An 18320-nucleotide genomic window follows, 5' to 3' on the forward strand; every position below is an offset into this window, starting at 1 on the left:
ATCTGTAATCCCCAGATACGGTAGACTGATGTCAGACTGTCGGGATCAGCCACTATTCTGAGGTGTATGGTGGCCTCTTGACTCCACCTGAGAAATGAGGAGGAGGGAGAGAATGATCTGGCCTCTGGAATTTCCAAAGGTCCATCCTTCTGTCCTCCAGGAGATAAGCCGCCACCAGGGCAGTCTAGCAGCAGCTCTCTCATAGACAACACAAGAGGGCTCCTTTACACTGTATGAGGGACTTGGGAGAGATAACTGTTGGCCAAGCAATCATCTGAACCCTGATTCAGCATTACTATCCATGGAATATGGGGGCTTTAACAGGATGATACAATCCCTGATGACAACAGGATTATACAATCCCGAATACCTATGTAAATACAACACAGCCACTGAAGCAAAAGAGGAAGTTAAAAGAGGAAAGCACAGCATCAAGTAGAGTATGTGCAAAGTATAACTGTCTCTAGAGCAAACCTGACAGCTCCTCCTGAGCTGCACCGAACATTCAGTTATCTCCTTCAAGCCGTCAAGATGCCTTCATATACTGTCACAGTGGCTACAGGCAGCCAGTGGTTTGCTGGCACAGATGACTATATCTATCTTACCCTGGTTGGATCAAAAGGCTGCAGTGAAAAGACTTTGCTGGACAAGCCTTTCTACAATGATTTCGAGAGGGGGGCGGTAAGTGTGACTGATCTACAAAATGTTGACCTTGTTACACTATGGACATTGTATGATATTCTGTATACCTAGCAAGAAGCTAGGAATATAGTTTATAAATGTGAATTTCATTCATAGCTTGATATCATCCATCACATTTTAACCTACACCTAAACTACGGTAATTAAAAAATAATGTTACTATATACTGTATAAGCAAAAAGTGAAATAGCTACAATAGAACTTAGTACTACATAGCATACGATATCTAAACATGCCATAAGGGCTGCTAGGGCTCCAGATAACCAGAAATGAGGCTTTAGTGTACTGGATTCATAGGATGTAATGTCAGGAGATTTTTTTCTCCTGCCTAAAAAGTATTGGCTTAATTCATCATTTATATTTTTTTAAGACACTTTTTTTTGTCTTGTGGTATTCACAGACTCTCTTTCTATCACATTTTTCAAAATGGCGCACATGGTTCATGAGTTTTGCGCAAAAATAAAGAAGATCTTTATTTTGTACTCTAAACTTTTTTGTGACCTTTTAGGGCAAAAGGTGCATGTTCCACTAAAATGATGCAGAATTTGTTCAGATGTACATAAAATTACTCTGGGGAGAGACTGTAGTCCATTTGTGCCAAATGTTGCCACTTTTTTAAAAAATAGCAATTCATGAAGCAGCGGAAATCATCTGGAAAACCAGAACCTTAATAACAATGATAAATATGAAAAAAAAACGGAGAGCACATATAAACCAGACTAAAAAAAAATCGCAAACTAAAACAATGTACAATACAAAATAATATTGTTGTACCGTGTTAGCCAGAAAAATCTATGCAAATACTTATGTCCCAAACTATGGAGAAAAGTATTCAAGGAGTGAGAAAAGTATTCAAGGAGTGATACCTTTATTGGCTAACCAGAGAAATTACATTTCCAAGCTTTCACAGCTCAAAGGGCCCCTTCATCAGGCTATATTACAAGTGAATATAGCCTGATGAAGGGGCCTTTTGAGCTGCAAAAGCTTGGAAATGGAATTTCTCTGGTTAGCCAATAAAGGTATCACTCCTTGAAAACTTTTCTCCATTTTCTGGGACATAAGTATTTAAACTAAAAGAATAAGACACACAAGAAAAACAAGTGAAAAACACAGCAAACAACATAAAATAGGGACAAGCAAAAATGAATCAGACCCTATCATTCCTACAGGGTCACAATGAGTACGATTTTTGTTAATTAAAGGGAACCTGTCACCCCCTCCCCCCCCTTCCCAGGCGTTTTTAACTAAAAGAGCCACCTTGTGCAGCACTAATGCTGCATTCTGACAAGCTGGCTTTTTTATTTGGGGTCCCTTCCAACGCTGAAATATTCATTTCTATAATTTTTATAATAATCAGGAGGGGGGGTGACAGGTTCCTTTTAAGGGACAATTTTAAACTTACTTATTCCCACCTTTTCATTGTGGCACTGTTATTTCAGCACTTCAGCTGGTATAATTAAGGCACTGCATAAAAGTTTTTCTTGGGGGAACTTTTTAGGAGATGCCACGCTATTGTTGTATAATGTGAGATGTTTATTTGGGCAATTTATGATGTTACTACATGAGCATCAACCTATGTACACATTAGTGTCTTTTAGCTATAAGATTTTTTTATGTTTTGCAGAACTAAGGATCTTAACTGTTCGGATAACTAATGTGTAAAATATCAGTTTTGTCATTTTTTTCTGGTTCTATCTTCAAAACAGGATTCATCAAAAAATCCTTTTCTTCACTATTACTGACAAAACATACCGTAAATGGTGTCATGTATCGTGGTATAATTTTGGTCCTTTTTACATTTTTGGTCACTACTGTAGAATGGCTACAGTACCATTACTGTGTCACCATGTAAGCCATTCTGCCAGGTTGACATCTATGAAAGGACATTACACTGATTATAACCTGCCATTTTCATATATCAAATAGCTACTAGTGTGTTTTATCTTTTATACAGTGTTTTGCATGTTTCTGAACTGATATTATCTCCATGCTATTTTTATTTTTTTAAGTTCACATTTTGTTCAGAGAATACCATTATATTAGCGATCACACAAAAACTAACGTGTGATAGTGATTTTGTGATATATGTCATTACCTGTGCCTGTGGCCTGCAATACGTGGGTCGGACTATTCAGTCCTTACGATCCCGTATGAATGGCCAAAGGCACAATACTAAAAATGGCTTTTTAAAACAGACCTTATACCGGGATTTATGTTTGAAGCATAATAAAACATTCAATATTTCCGTAACCCCGTTGGAGCGAATACCTAAGAATTGTACTAACAGAGTACAAAAGTTAAACCGGAAAGAATCTTATTGGATCTTCCGTCTGGGTACATTATACCCAGATGGATTAAATGATGTTATAAAGGGTATATGATGTACAAAACAAATCAATTGACAGGTACAAAATGGAGTATTAGTTTTTTGTTGTTGTTTGTGTTTTGTTTTTGTTTTGTTTTTGTTTTGTTTTAATTTTGACATGAATGAAATATCGAAAAATTCTATTTGGCATTTGGAAATAGTCACAATATGAAAAAAGAAAGTGTTGGTTTTTTTTGTTATAATGTATATGTTCCTAGGATTTTAAATTTTAGTATGAAATCACACTTTAGTATGTTTAATAACATTTTAAAAGAAATTTTATATATAGCATAATTATATTTATCATGTTTTTAGAAAAGAAAAAATTATTTTAGTGAAAAATTTGTGTGAAAAAAAAAATGTTTTGCGTGAATTTTTTAACATTTTTTTTTCCTTGTGTGAAAAAACTTGTGTATAAAATTTATTTGGTATATAAATTTGTTAGATTCCTCAGAGTGCAAAATCCTGCATATCTGAGTATCTGGGTGTGTCTGACAAACAGATCTTTCAGCCCCCACCCAAATTGACATGCAGGGATATCTGCTATAAAATGTGTTCAGATAGATCTGTTTATATGCATGACATTATACCTGAGGAAGACTCCAAGAAGTCGAAACCGGTTGCATTTTAGTTTGAAATAAAAATTATCCTTTAATCTGAATATCGAGTTCCATCATCATCCTTCAGGAGCACATATTGCTGGGAATAATATTTACAAAGTATTATATTTAATGTATGTATGTATGTACAGTATGTATGTAGGCAAATGATCCCAATATGCAAAATTGTACAAGTGGTAAACAGACAGTCAGTCCACGGGTTTATGAACTAGATACGTTCTGTTACTTGTAAATGTGTATGTAAATTGGGAAAGGGCCATGAAAATAATAATAATAATCCTCACCTCACTGCTAACCACGTTGGCCTCCTTGCTGCTCCTCGATTGCCAGTTGGCTCTTTTCTTACCCTTGTCATCTCCTGGTCTCTTCACTATGGGCCTGAACTTGGCCGTTAAGTCTTGGAGATGCAGCACATAACAGTGGAAAAAAAGGGCCTGAGAGGAGAGTATTTGTTTTTTTTCTTAACCAATTCTCATCTCGTCATCCTGTTTTCATCTTTCTGTCGTCAAGTGTGTCACGTCTCCAGCTTCCTCAGAATAGGCTAGGGCTTTGAGTCACATCCATGAGTGAGTGTTTCTGACATTATACCAGCCCTGTAAGCTCATCATAAATCAAGTCAGTGATATATAAGCTCAGCGACTGCTGGAGCTTCTGCGTTACTGACATGATTTATGATGGGCTTACAGGGCTGGAGATGCAGAAGAACCACTTGCTCTTGTCATAAAACAGGCAGGAAAATGTGCCACGTCAGAAAGTTTCATCTGTGTACTCACTTATCATGAGTGACTTATGTCTCCTCCCCTCGCCAGTGTATGTGCCGACCTTAAACTGAAGCAGCTCTGCATGGCCGGACAAAGCAAATGACAGTAAATAGCAGTTAGATTATCTCAGCAAAGGAACATTTTTTAATACATCAAGTTATAGAACTTATTATTATTAGTGTTGAGCGATACCGTCCGATACTTGAAAGTATCGGTATCGGAAAGTATCGGCCGATACCGGCAAAGTATCGGATCCAATCCGATACCGATACCCGATACCAATACAAGTCAATGGGACTCAAGTATCGGACGGTATTCCTGATGGTTCTCAGGGTCTGAAGGAGAGGAAACTCTCCCTCAGGCCCTGGGAACCATATTAATGTGTAAAAGAAAGAATTAAAATAAAAAATATTGCTATACTCACCTCTCCGACGCAGCCTGAACCTCAGCGAGGGAACCGGCAGCGTTGTTTGCTTAAAATTCGCGCTTTTCTTTCCTTACGTGAAGTCCCGGCTTGTGATTGGTCGCGTGCCGCCCATGTGACCGCAACACAACCAATCACAGCAAGCCGTGACGTAATTTCAGGTCATTCAGTATTTTAAAATTACGCTCCGGCTTTGTGATTGGTTGCGTCGCAGTCACATGGGCGACGCAACCAATCACAGCAAGCCGTGACGTAATTTCAGGTCCTTAAGGATTTTAAAATTACGTCCCGGCTTTGTGATTGGTTGCGTCACAGTCACATGGGCGACGCAACCAATCACAAGCCGTGACGTCACGGGAGGCTGGACACGCGCGCATTTTAAAATGCGCGCGAGTCCAGCCTCCCGTGACGTCCCGGCTTGTGATTGGTTGCGTCGCTGTCAACCAATCACAAGCCGGGAAGCCATTTTAAAATGCGCGCGTGTCCAGCCTCCCGTGACGTCACGGCTTGTGATTGGTTGCGTCGCCCATGTGACTGCGACGCAACCAATCACAAAGCCGGGACGTAATTTTAAAATCCTTAAGGACCTGAAATTACGTCACGGCTTGCTGTGATTGGTTGCGTCGCCCATGTGACTGCGACGCAACCAATCACAAAGCCGGAGCGTAATTTTAAAATACTGAATGACCTGAAATTACGTCATGGCTTGCTGTGATTGGTTGCGTTGCGGTCACATGGGCGGCACGCGACCAATCACAAGCCGGGAGCTCACGTAAGGAAAGAAAAGCGCGAATTTTAAACAAAGAACGCTGCCGCTTCCCTCGGTAAGGTGCAGGCTGCGTCGGAGAGGTGAGTATAGCAATATTTTTTATTTTAATTCTCTCTTTTACACATTTTTACATTAATATTGTTTCGATACCGATACCCGATACCACAAAAGTATCGGATCTCGGTATCGGAATTCCGATACAGCAAATATCGGCCGATACCCGATACTTGCGGTATCGGAATGCTCAACACTAGTGATGAGCGAGTATGCTCGTTACTCGAGATTTCCGAGCATGATTGGGTGTTCTCCGAGTATTTTGGGAGTGCTCAGATATTTAGTTTGTGTCACCGCAGCTGCCTGAATACATGTGGGGATTACCTAACAAACAGGCAGTCCTCACATGTATTCAGGCTGTCTTGTAGCCGCAAGTAATGCAGCTGCAGCGATGCAACCTAAATCTCCGAGCAAACCCAAAATACTCGGAGAACACCCGAGCATGCTCGGAAATCTTGAGTAATGAGCATATTCAATCATCAATAATTATTATTCCAAGGTCTATTCATGGGAAAACGTCTTTAAATGCTGCAATGACTCATAGGAAAAATCTGTGAGTTCTGGTTCTCCACTCCTAAGCTTTTTCATATTTTAATGCATTAACTTCCAGGACTAATTGGTATCTTCCCGTTGTCACAAGACATTCAGTGTTACTTATCAATTAGTATTAATTCTATTTAGTAATGCATTTCAAATATACCACAAGACATTCATAATAAAAAGTATTACATACATTGCATATATTAAAAAGTTGACTAATTTATAGGACATACAGTGAGATTAAGATAATAGAAAATCATTACCGTATTTTCCGGCATATAAGACGACTTTTTAACCCCTGAAAATCGTCTCAAAAGTTGGGGGTCGTCTTATACGCCGGGTACGGCGTGTGCAGGGAGCGATCATGGATGGTTCCCAGGGTCTGAAGGAGAGGAGACTCTCCTTCAGGCCCTGGGATCCATATTCATGTAAAAAAAAAGAATAAAAATAAAAAATATGCATATACTCACCCTCCGACGGCCCCTGGCTCTCAGCGGTGCAAGCGGCAGCCTCCGTTCCTAAGAATGCATTGAGCGTAGGACCTGCGATGACATCGCGGTCGCGATTTTTTTTTTACATGAATATGGATCCCAGGGCCTGAAGGAGAATCTCCTCTCCTCCAGATCCTGGGAACCATCTGCACCGCACACACCGTATAAGATGACTGGGCGTATAAGATGACCCCCATCTTATACGGCAAGTATATCCCAAATTCCATATTTTATATGGAAAAGTTGGGGGTCGTCTTATACGCTAAGTCGTCTTATACAGCAGAAAATACGGTAATTGTCCAAAACTTTCCAAACTTTGTGAAAGCCATAATATCACAAAAGCCATAACATTAAAGGTAATATGCCAGGTTGGATAATACGACTAACCTATAGATATAGGGTTAATAGCGTTACGAAGGTGCCTGGCTGCTGTACTGAAAGAGAGAATTAATTTTATTTCTTCCTTGAGCCATTGGCTTTCAGCCAAGCAGGCATGCGGACGTGGCTTCAGTAACCATGCAGAGCCAGCTTTCAGTTATTGCCGAGGTATGCTTATAGCCGCTGCTCACAATGCTGTGAGTGATGACTGTAGCCTTGTCAGGACACCTGCATGACTGAAAACCAGTGGATACCTGGAGAAATAAAATTCATTTTCTCCCAGGTGTTACATTTTTAGTAAGGCGGCCGGACACCTTCATAACGCTATTAACCTGTAGATTAATCTTTTGTCTGCAGGTTGATAATATTAACTGACCTGCCAGATTCCGTTCACGAAAGAATATATTGATTTCCTGTTGCTTACATATTCCTCAGCACTGTACAGAAATGTTTATTACTCACTGTCCCTGGTGGAGCTCTCAGTCTACTTTCCCTGTCTCAGGAAATTTGTCAGTAGGTGTTTGGAGTGTGGGAGAAAATCCACACAAAAATGAGGGAAACATACAAAGTAGATTTAATCTGTAGTAAGATAGAAATCCACTGTCCCAGTGCTTGAAGGCAACAGTACTAACCTCCGCAGCCACTGTGCTGCAGCTGAACGCGCTATCTATAAATCATAGCACGCCATTGGAAAGTCAGGAATGGGCAGCCACTATTTTTAGTTCAGCAGCAACCCAAGAATTGAGAGTGATGTCATAGTTGTGCAGATAGCAGAACAAACTAAACAAAACTAGACAGCAGTAAGCCACCACAGTCATCCCTAAAAAGAGGAACAGAATTGTTGCACAAGAGGATCCTGTCGTAGCTGCTACAGGTGCTAGTATGGAAGCGATGAGTTCAGACAATGTATACAGCACAACCTTAAATCGACTGTCAACTACTAGGACAAAACCATCTTAAACTAAACGTTTGGTCTAAAAAAATAATAAAGCCTACACTCGCCTCTTGTGCCGGTGCCGGTACCACGGTGTCAGCACTCGTACTCCCCGAGGCTGTGATGCGGTGTTGTGACACGTGACGCCTGCACCCATTCAGCGCTGGCGTCACTGTCTCCGCCTTCGGACAAACTGAACTGCAGCTCATCCCGGACTTCCTCTTCATTTTCAGTTTGTCCAAAGGTGGAGACAGTGAAGCCAGCGCTGATTGGGTGCCAGACACGAGTCATTCCACCGCATCACAGCCTCGGGACCGTGAGTGCCGACACCGCAGGAATGGAGCCGGCACGGAAGGCTATTCTAGGCTTTATTATTTTATCGGGCTAAACATTTAGTTTAAGAAGGGGATGTCCTGGTAGTGTACAACCCTTTTAATACATTACATGGTTTTATTACTACTCAACTTCAATAATTTATGTATAAGGTTTTCTAATGCAGAGAAAATCTGCACTGTTCTTGCTTTGGTCCTTCTGTTTGAATACTTGCAAGGGTAGGTTTTATAATAATAAATACAAAAGAGAACCCGGGCCAATAAAAAAAACACAATTTAAAAATCTACACATATAAAAATCTTCTTATGTATTGCACCTCTTTAAAGTGAGCCCTGTGTGGCAATTTAAGCACTAGATGCAGTAGATATTGTAGACTTCACACCGGCTGCAGGCATAGATGGGGATCTTTATATGTGTATGTGACTCATGATGCTAAATGCTTAATTTGTTGAGAAGCTTGCATACATAATAGCTGTTTTTTTAATACACACTGTCCAAAAATCACATTTAGCTAAAGAATATATGTGCGCAGATTAGAAGAATGCAGTTTTTTTCTATAAAAAGTTAAATTCCATGAACATTAATTAAGAGGATGATATCATATCAAAAGTAACACTATACTTTTCGAAACCGTGCAAGACTGTGCCATTCTCCTTTCATGTGATTAGTAATTGCAAACACATTTTTCAGTTGAGATACTGGATCTTGTTTTTAGCCACAGATGTAGTTATTTGAATTTCTTCCTTTCTAAGGCCTGTTTCACACGTCAGTGGCTCTGGTACGTGTGGTGACAGTTTTCTCACGTACCGGAGACACTGACTCACGTAGACACATTAAAATCAATGTGTCTCTGCACATGTCAGCGTGTTTTCACTGACCGTGTGTCCGTTTGAAAAACACGGAGACATGTCAGTGTTCGTGGGAGCGCAGGGATCACACGGACCCATTAAAGTCAATGGGTCTGTGTAAAACACGTACCGCACACGGATGCTGTCCGTGTGCCGTCCGTGTGCCGTGCAGGAGACAGCGCTACAGTAAGCGCTGTCCCCCCAGCTTGTGGTGCTGAAGCCAACTTTCATTTCTTCTCTCCAGCAACGTTCGCTGGAGAGAAGGAATGAAAAATCAATGTTTTTTTATTATTTTTGTGTTTAAAATAAAGATCCTTGTCATCTGCCGCCTCCCACCCCCTGTGCGCCCGCCCACTGGCATTAAAATACTCACCCAGCTCCCTCGATGCTTCCTCTCAGCGTCGCAGCTTGTCCTGTATGAGCGGTCACGTGGTGCCGCTCATTACAAGGATGAATATGTGGCTCCACCTCCCACAGGGAGGGGGGAGGTGACAAGGAACTTGATTTTAAAGAAAAAATATTTAAAAAAAACATTGATTTTTCATTCCTTCTCTCCAGCGAACGCTGCTGGAGAGAAGGGATGAATGGCGGCTTCAGCACCACGCTGGGGACAGCGCTTACTGTAGCGCTGTCTCCTGCACGGTCCGTGTGGTACTCAGTCGGCACACGGACGGCACACGGCTGCCGCACGTGTGCCACACTGATGTGCCACGTGAGCTCACGGACACACGGACACGGATAACTCCGGTACCGATTTTTCCGGTACTGGAATTATCTGGACCTGTGAGACTGGCCTCAGAATGTCAACACATAAAGAAGTGTAGTAAGGTTATGTTGGTTTTCTTCTGTTAGGGTATGTGTACACGTCAGGATTTCATGCAGAAAATTCCTGAAGAAAACCGGACATTTTCTGCAAGAAATCCGAGTTCTTTTTTTTCGCGTTTTTGACCCTTTTATCGCTTTTTTTCCAAATGCATTAAATAGCGGGAAAAACGCGAAAAATCTGCAAAATAATGAACATGATGCATTTTTTACAGCGATGCGGTTTTTTTTCGCGGAAGAAAACACATCATGTGCACAAAAATTGCAGAATGCATTATAATTGATGGGATGCATATGTATGCGCTTTTATGCATTTTTATCGCGAAAAAACGCAAAAAAAACGCAACGTGTGCACACAGCCTTGCAGTGATAAAGACCCATAATGGTCACTGAAATAACTAGAAACTGACAAAAAGTGATTTTAAATTTACTGAATAACAACTAATGAAAATCAAACATTTCTTTTTAATTGTAGCTCAACAGACAACATTAAAAAAACAAACTAATGAAAATGGGATAGACAAAAATGGTGATACCCTTAGAAAAGATTGAAAATAATTTGACCAAAAGGACATCACAGGTTCCTACAAACTTGTAATCAGTCAGTCTGCTTATTTGAAGGGTAAAAGGTAGTCACTGTGCTGTTTGGTATCATGGTGTATACAACTTTGAACATGGACCGAAGTAAGCTAAAGAAAGAGCTGTCTTGGAAGTTTAGAAAGACGATTATAAACAAACATGTTAAAGATAAAGACCATCTCCAAACACCTTGATGTTTCTGTTACTGCAGTTGCGCACCTTATTCAGAAGTTTAAGGTCTATGGGACTGTAATAAACTTGCTTGGATGTGGCCGCAAGAGGAAAATTGATGACAAATTGAAGAAATGGGTAATAATAATGGTAACCAAAGAGCCCATAACAACTTCCAAAGAGATTAGAGGTGGACTGTAAGGTCAAGGTACATCAGTGTCAGATCAAAACATCTGTCTCTGTCTTGATAAAAGTGGACTTCATGGATGATGAGAGAGGAGAAAACCACTGTTGAAAGCAAACCATAAAAAAGCTTCTGGGAGAATCTCATTGGCTTTCTAAACAAAACTAGAGCTTTTTGGCAAGCCCCATCAGCTCTATGTTCACAGTCTCACAAATGAATCATACAAAGAAAACAACATTACCCACTGTGACACATGGAGGAGGCTTGTTTATGTCCTGCTATGTTCAAGAATTCATCTTACCCTCCACACACTACAGGTCTCAAGAGCCAGAGGAAGCAAAACAGCTCTGAAGCATCACCAAGCCCTCGCTATGTTTCAGTGTTGTCACTACAGCACTAGTTGAACAGTGTACTTTTCAGCAGTGCTTCATTCTTCCTCCACCAGTAATACCACTGATCTATAGGCCCTAAAATTCCAATTTTGTTTATTGTCTCCATAGAAGTTATTTATATGATTTTGAGCATATTGGAGCTGACTATTCTTCTGCCCTTGAGGCAGCAGAAGTATATGTCTTCTAGATCGGGCAAGGAGAAATTTGGTGTTCACCATACGCATTACCATGCAAACTGAATCCTCAGTGCCTGCGGTCACCACATTTTGAGAACCCAAGAATGTTACTGAACTGAAGGTCATCACCCATGCGCAAAGGACTAAGATTTAACAGGAACGCTGCCAGTATTGACTATGCTTCACGTCTGCAGCTGGCTATAAAAGCGAAAGGTGCTCTACTGAGTACTAAAGACACTTGTCATGAAGGGAATAAATATCTCTCAGACAGCAGTTAGACATTAAAAGTGGTATTTTGTGTAGAATTTTGAGAAAACACTACATTTATTGGGATTTTTTATTGGTAAATTGCAAACCGCAGAAAGTTTGACAATTTTGCTAATAAACCTAACTTGCAGTGGGAATTGAATAATTTTGATTGAGCTGTACATGCAGCTTCCACTGACATGTACTATATTGATAAAACATCAAGCATGGATGTGAAACTTACTGACCTGTCCAATGTTATAACATTAACAGGTTCCAATAAGCTACTCTGCAAAAAAAAATGGCTTCATGTGAAGACACTAATCTGGGTGTAGGAAGGAAGTTTACTGCATATACGATTATCTGATAAAATAATATTAACCACAATTCATGTAAGAGTGCTTTCAGGCTGTGTGCACACGTAGCATATTTTTCGTGTTTTTTTCGCGTTTTTTCGCTATAAAAACACTATAAAACCGCGAAAAAAACGCTTACATTAAGCATCCTATGTAATAGAATGCATTCCGCATTTTTTGTGCACATGCTGCATTTTTTTCCTGAGCGGAATCGCATTCCAGAAAAAAACGCAGCATGTTCATTAAAATTGCGGAATCGCGGCGATTCTGCACCCATAGGAGTGCATTGATCTGCTTACTTCCCGCACGGGGCTGTGCACACCATGCGGGAAGCAAGCAGATCATGTGCGGTTGGTACCCAGGGTGGAGGAGAGGAGACTCTCCTCCACGGACTGGGCACCATATAATTGGTAAAAAATAAAGAATTAAAATAAAAAATAGTCCTATACTCACCCTCTGATGGCCCCCGAAGTGTTCCCGCCTCTCCGGTGCATGCTCTCTCTTCCGTTCCTATAGATGATGTGGTTCAGGACCTGTGATGACGTCTCTGTCTTGTGATTGGTCGCGTGACCGCTCATGTGACTCACGCGACCAATCACAAGACAGTGACGTCATCGCAGGCCCTTCACTGCACTCCAGCTATAGGAACGGACGCCGCTGAGGTCTGCAGGTGAGTATAACCATGTTTTTTATTTATTTATTTATTTTTAAACATTCTATCTTTTACTATTGATGCTGCATAGGCTGCATCTATAGTAAAAAGTTGGTCATACTTGTCAAACACTATGTTTGACAAGTGTGACCAACCTGTCAGTCAGTTTTCCAAGCGATGCTACAAATCGCTTGGAAAACTCTAGCATTCTGCAAGCTAATTATGCTTGCAAAACGCTAGTTTTCTGCGGGTATATGCATGCTAATTCTGCATGCGATATACCCGCGGCAGGAGGCGCAGAATTGCCGCGGAAATTTCCGCGGCAATTCTGCAACGTGTGAACTTAGCCTCATTCTTATCACAATCATTTGAATTTCCCACAGTACAGCAGATAGTGAACTTTTGTGCTGATATAAAGCAATAGAGATGTCTGCTGTATTATCAAAGATTTCTAGAAGATAGATTTTCATGCATGATCACGTAGAACACGGGATTATATTTCACATTGACAATTATAAAAAAGTATATATAAAGTAATAACTAATAACTTTGTTTAAGATAAGCACTTTTAACCAGATAGTACAAATAAAGCTCAATCGTAATTTCTCAAACTTGTATTTACCACAGACCCAATAATCCAATCCAACCAGCCATGTAGCTTGGTAACACAGCCCTTAAATTCAACGTTCCCACTATGAGCTTCTGTAGAGTTTTTGATATTGCAAAATTTCTTCACCTATTATTTAAATTATGTTACTTGCATTTTCATTATGCTATTATGTGCATTTTTTAACGTACGTTTTTATCACGTTTTGACTCCCCGATTTTTGTCTCTTGTTGGTTTATAATGCTTTAAATAAAGCTGCTTTGTTTTTGAAACTTCGTGGTATTTGGCTTTGATAAAACTTTATTGACATACTTAGGTGTGGATAATGGATTACTTGTATTTTTACTGCCTTTCCACCACTTAAACACAGAGACATCTCTGGAAGAAGCTTTTGCAAAACGGCGTAGGGGTTGGGGAAGTGTGGCTGTCGTTGTTTTCTGAAGGGTCTGGTCTTGGTGTTGGTGGTCTCTTCAGGTGATGTACATGTTTTTGGATCCCAATAACTTTATTATGTTTTGAGCAACACATTAGCTGTATAGCACTGTGTCCGTGTATATACACTGTTCAAAATATAATGGGAACACTTAAAGGGAAGGTGCCGCAATTATGTGTTTGTATTAAAAACGATTGTTTATATAAACAATTATTTTTAATACAAAATTAATTTTATTATCTTTAAGATCTTTTTTATTATTAATTATTTTTTCAGCCACTGGGCGCCGCCATTTTGCTTTGCAGGAGAGTCCCAGCACGACACTTACACTCTGCAAATACGGCAGCCCTGGGCATAGGAGGCTGCGGTCAGGAGCCGACCGCATACCTATCATTGTGCTGCTCCCTGCTGTGATCTGGCCACGCCCCCCGGGCTGTCTCCACATCACAGCAGAGGCAGGAGGTCGGCGCCATCTTTCTTCAGCCCACAGTGGAGTGTACCTGTGAGCTCCACTGTGACTTGAGAGCCGTGCTGTTGGAGGGGCAGCTGTCTCTTCTTCACACTGTCAGTGGCCGTTCCCTATCCTCTTCTCTGCTGCCTGGTGTGTGATCTCTAGAATCCCTAGAGAGGATGAAGTACTACGGTCTGTTGTCCTTATCATGCAGAGAGGTAACAGGGGGGAGGGGGAGAGTCTCTCTGTGCTGCTCCTGCCCTGCCTCTCACTGCAGCCACTGATCAAGGACAACAGACCGTGGTGTATCTATTACTATGCTGTTTGATACTGACTGCTGAACCATGCATCTAATCCTATCCTGTGTGATACTGACTGCTCTGCTGTGCATCTAATCCTATCCTGTGTGATACTGTGCTGAGCTGTGTATCTAATCCTCTCCTGTGTATATCTGCTGAGCCATGTATCTAATCCTATCCCGTGCGATACTGTCTGCTGAGCCGTGCATCTAATCCTATCCTGTGTGATACTGACTGCCGCCCTGTGTATCTAATCCTCTCCTGTGTGATACTGACTGCTATGCTGTGCATCTAATCCTATCCTGTGTGATACTGACTGCCGCCCTGTGTATCTAATCCTCTCCCGTGTGATACTGACTGCCGCCCTGTGTATCTAATCCTCTCCCGTGTGATACTGTCTGCTGAGCCGTGCATCTAATCCTATCCTGTGTGATACTAACTGCAGCCCTGTGTATCTAATTCTCTCCTGTGTGATACTGACTGCTGAGTCGTGCATCTAATCCTATCCTGTGTGATACTGACTGCCGCCCTGTGTATCTAATCCTCTCCTGTGTGATACTGACTGCTGAGCCGTGTATCTAATCCTATCCCGTGTGATACTGACTGCTATGCTGTGTATCTAATCCTCTCCTGTGCGATACTGTCTGCTGAGCTGTGTATCTAATCCTCTCCTATGCACTCCTCTCCCCCCTGCATGTCTTTCCCCATTGCACACACAGCTCAGTGCGTGCAATAACAGGAGCTGTGGGGGTCATGCTGTATTATGGCATTATGTGTGATTTATATGACTGTATTATATGTGATCTATATGGCGGTATTATGCTTGATCAGTATTGTGGAATGATGTAAAAGCTATATGACGGTATTATATGAGAACTATATTGTGGGATTATGTGTGATATGTGACAGTATTATGTGAAAATTATATGGTGATATTGTGTGAGACGTATGTAGCGGTATTATGTGAGACGTATGTAGTGGTATGTGTGATCTATATGGCGGTATTATGTGAGATGTATGAGGTGGCATTATGTGTGATCTATATGGCGGTATTATGTGTGATCTATATGGTGGCACTATGTGTGTTCTATATGGGGGCACTGTGTGATCTATATGGTGGCACTATGTGTGATCTATATGGCGGCACTATGTGTGATCTATATGGCGGCATTATGTGTGATCTATATGGCAGCATTATGTGTGATCTATATGGCGGCATTATGTGTGATCTATATGGCGGCATTAGGTGTGATCTATATGGCGGCATTATGTGAGATCTATATGGCGGCATTATGTGTGATCTATATGGCGGTATTATGTGAGAACACTAAGGCGGTATTATGTGAGAACACCATGGCAGTATTATCTTCAAAAAGGGGACCCATTCTAGGGTGGTTCTGGCTGAGCACCTGACACGCTGGTCTGGGGTAATAGATGGGGCAGCATGACCTCCAGTTAGGTGCAGTCAGGGGTGGGCTGGTGAGGCAGCTGAAGAGAGGGGTCTCATTTTTATCATTACTATATGGCTACATTTCCTTCCCAGCGTCACCCCGGACTGCGCCTGTCGCCTCGCTTTCACACATCGCCAGGACAGGAAGGAGAAGACAGGATCTGAGGAGGGGAATGGGGTCTTTGCATGCAAAGTCTGGATCAGAACAGGCCATCAATCCACAGAAATGTTTCCTGGATTTCTGTGAAGCAGACGGTCCATCCATGTGTATAAAAGACAGTGCTCTATGTACAATCCCTGGCTGCTCCGCGCACCAAACAGGGTGCCCCCCATAGACCAGCACACTGCTCTCCTGAAATACTCTGTGCTGCTGTCACCCTGCTCCCTCCACCATATGTCTCCCAGAATCCTTGCTGCCTGCCATCCTCGGTGTCTACTTGTCAGTATAACTTTGCAATCACCAACAAAATGGCTGCTCACTGGGTTCCTGAATATCATCCTCTCTTATCCCTTAGCAAACACCCAGAAGAGGGGAGGAATGATATCACACACGTCAGCAGACTCCGCCCATATTTTTATTTACTGCAGTGCAGTAATGTGAGCTAATTGTACACTAGGTTTCTGTCAAATTTCAGCAGCTGCTCCCCCTAGTGTTTAAAAGTGGAAATGTCAAACCTTTTCAAATTATTTTTCATATTTTACTAAATTATAAACAAATGATAATATTTTTTAAGAAAATGTTAACATTAATTCTTTACATTTTTTCAATTGCTGGGAAAAAAAAAATTTTCATGGCACCTTCCCTTTAAACAACAGAATATAACTCCAAGTAAATCAAACTTCAGTTAAATCAAACTGTCCACTTAGGAAGCAACACTGACTGACAATCAATTTCACATGCTGTTGTGCAAATGGAAGACAACAGATGGAAATTACTGGCAATTATCAAGACACCCTCAATAAAGGAGTGGTTCTGCAGGTGGGGACCACAGACCACATCTCAGTACCAATGCTTTCTGGCTGATGTTTTGGTCACTTTTGAATGTTGGTTGTGCTTTCACACTCGTGGCAGCATGAGATGGACTCTACAACCCACACAAGTGGCTCAGGTAGTTCAGCTCATCCAAGATGGCACATCAATGCGAGCTGTGGCAAGAAGGTTTGTTGTGTCTGTCAGCGTAGTGTCCAGAGGCTGGAGGTGCTACCAGAAGACAGGCCAGTACGCCAGGAGATGTGGAGGGGGCCGTAGGAGGGCAACAACCCAGCAGCAGGACCGCTACCTCAGCCTTTGTGCAAGGAGGAACAGGAGAAGCACTGCCAGAGCCCTGCAAAATGACCTCCAGCAGGCTACAAATGTGCATGTATCTGCACAAATGGTTAGAAACCGATTCCATGAGGATGGTCTGAGTGAACGACATCCACAGATTGGGGTTGTGCTCACAGCCCATCACCGTGCAGGACGCTGGGCATTTGCCACAGAACACTAGGATTGGTAAATTCGCCACTGGTGCCCTGTGCTCTTCACAGATGAAGGCAAGTTTACACTGAGCACATGTGACAGACATGACAGAGTCTGGAGATGCCGTGGAGAACGATCTGCTTCCTGTAACATCCTTCAGCATGACCAATTTGGCAGTGGGTCAGTAATGGTGTTTGGTGGCATTTCTTTGGAGGGCCGCACAGCCCTCCATGTGCTCTCCAGAGGTAGCCTGACTGCCATTTTTTGGCATATGCAACAGATTAGGACTTATTATAGGTGAAAGGAGGACTTTATACTAACCAGACAGCAGATGGCGATAGTGTGTAAAGTTATATACTTGCTGTAATGTGGGGAGGGAAGCTCTCAATTGTTGGTTGTTTTTCTTACTTCCTGTTTTTCTTCTTCTTCTTGAATATGTTGTCTTCAGTGCACGGACTGTGTGACACGGCATTGTATCTCATGTTTATCCAGTATGAAGTAAATACTGTTTACTCAAGATATCTTGCTGATTGAAGCTCTCGTAAGGTACCGTCACATTAAGCGACTCTGCAGCGATAGCGACAATGATGCCGATCGCTGCAGCGTCGCTGTGTGGTCGCTGGAGAGCTGTCACACAGACCGCTCTCCAGCGACCAACAATGCCGAAGTCCCCGGGTAACCAGGGTAAACATCGGGTTACTAAGCGCAGGGCCGCGCTTAGTAACCCGATGTTTACCCTGGTTACCATTGTAAATGTAAAAAAAACAGTACATACTCACCTTCTGATGTCCGTCAGGTCCCTGGCCGTCTGCTTCCCGCACTGAC

At 41.9% G+C, this 18320-nt stretch overlaps 1 protein-coding gene across 1 annotated transcript in view; it reads left to right on the top strand.

The window, feature by feature from the left end:
• The first annotated feature begins 226 nt into the window (after window positions 1-226).
• Window positions 227-18320, top strand: part of ALOX5 (arachidonate 5-lipoxygenase) — a 153554-nt gene continuing 135460 nt past the window's right edge. The window contains exon 1 of the mRNA XM_077259082.1: window positions 227-681. Within this exon, the coding sequence (XP_077115197.1) occupies window positions 532-681 (150 nt within the window). The 5' untranslated portion in view covers window positions 227-531. The remainder of the gene's footprint in view (window positions 682-18320) is intronic.

The sequence above is a fragment of the Ranitomeya variabilis genome, chromosome 4 (assembly GCF_051348905.1).
Source record: "Ranitomeya variabilis isolate aRanVar5 chromosome 4, aRanVar5.hap1, whole genome shotgun sequence".
Lineage (NCBI taxonomy): Eukaryota > Metazoa > Chordata > Amphibia > Anura > Dendrobatidae > Ranitomeya > Ranitomeya variabilis.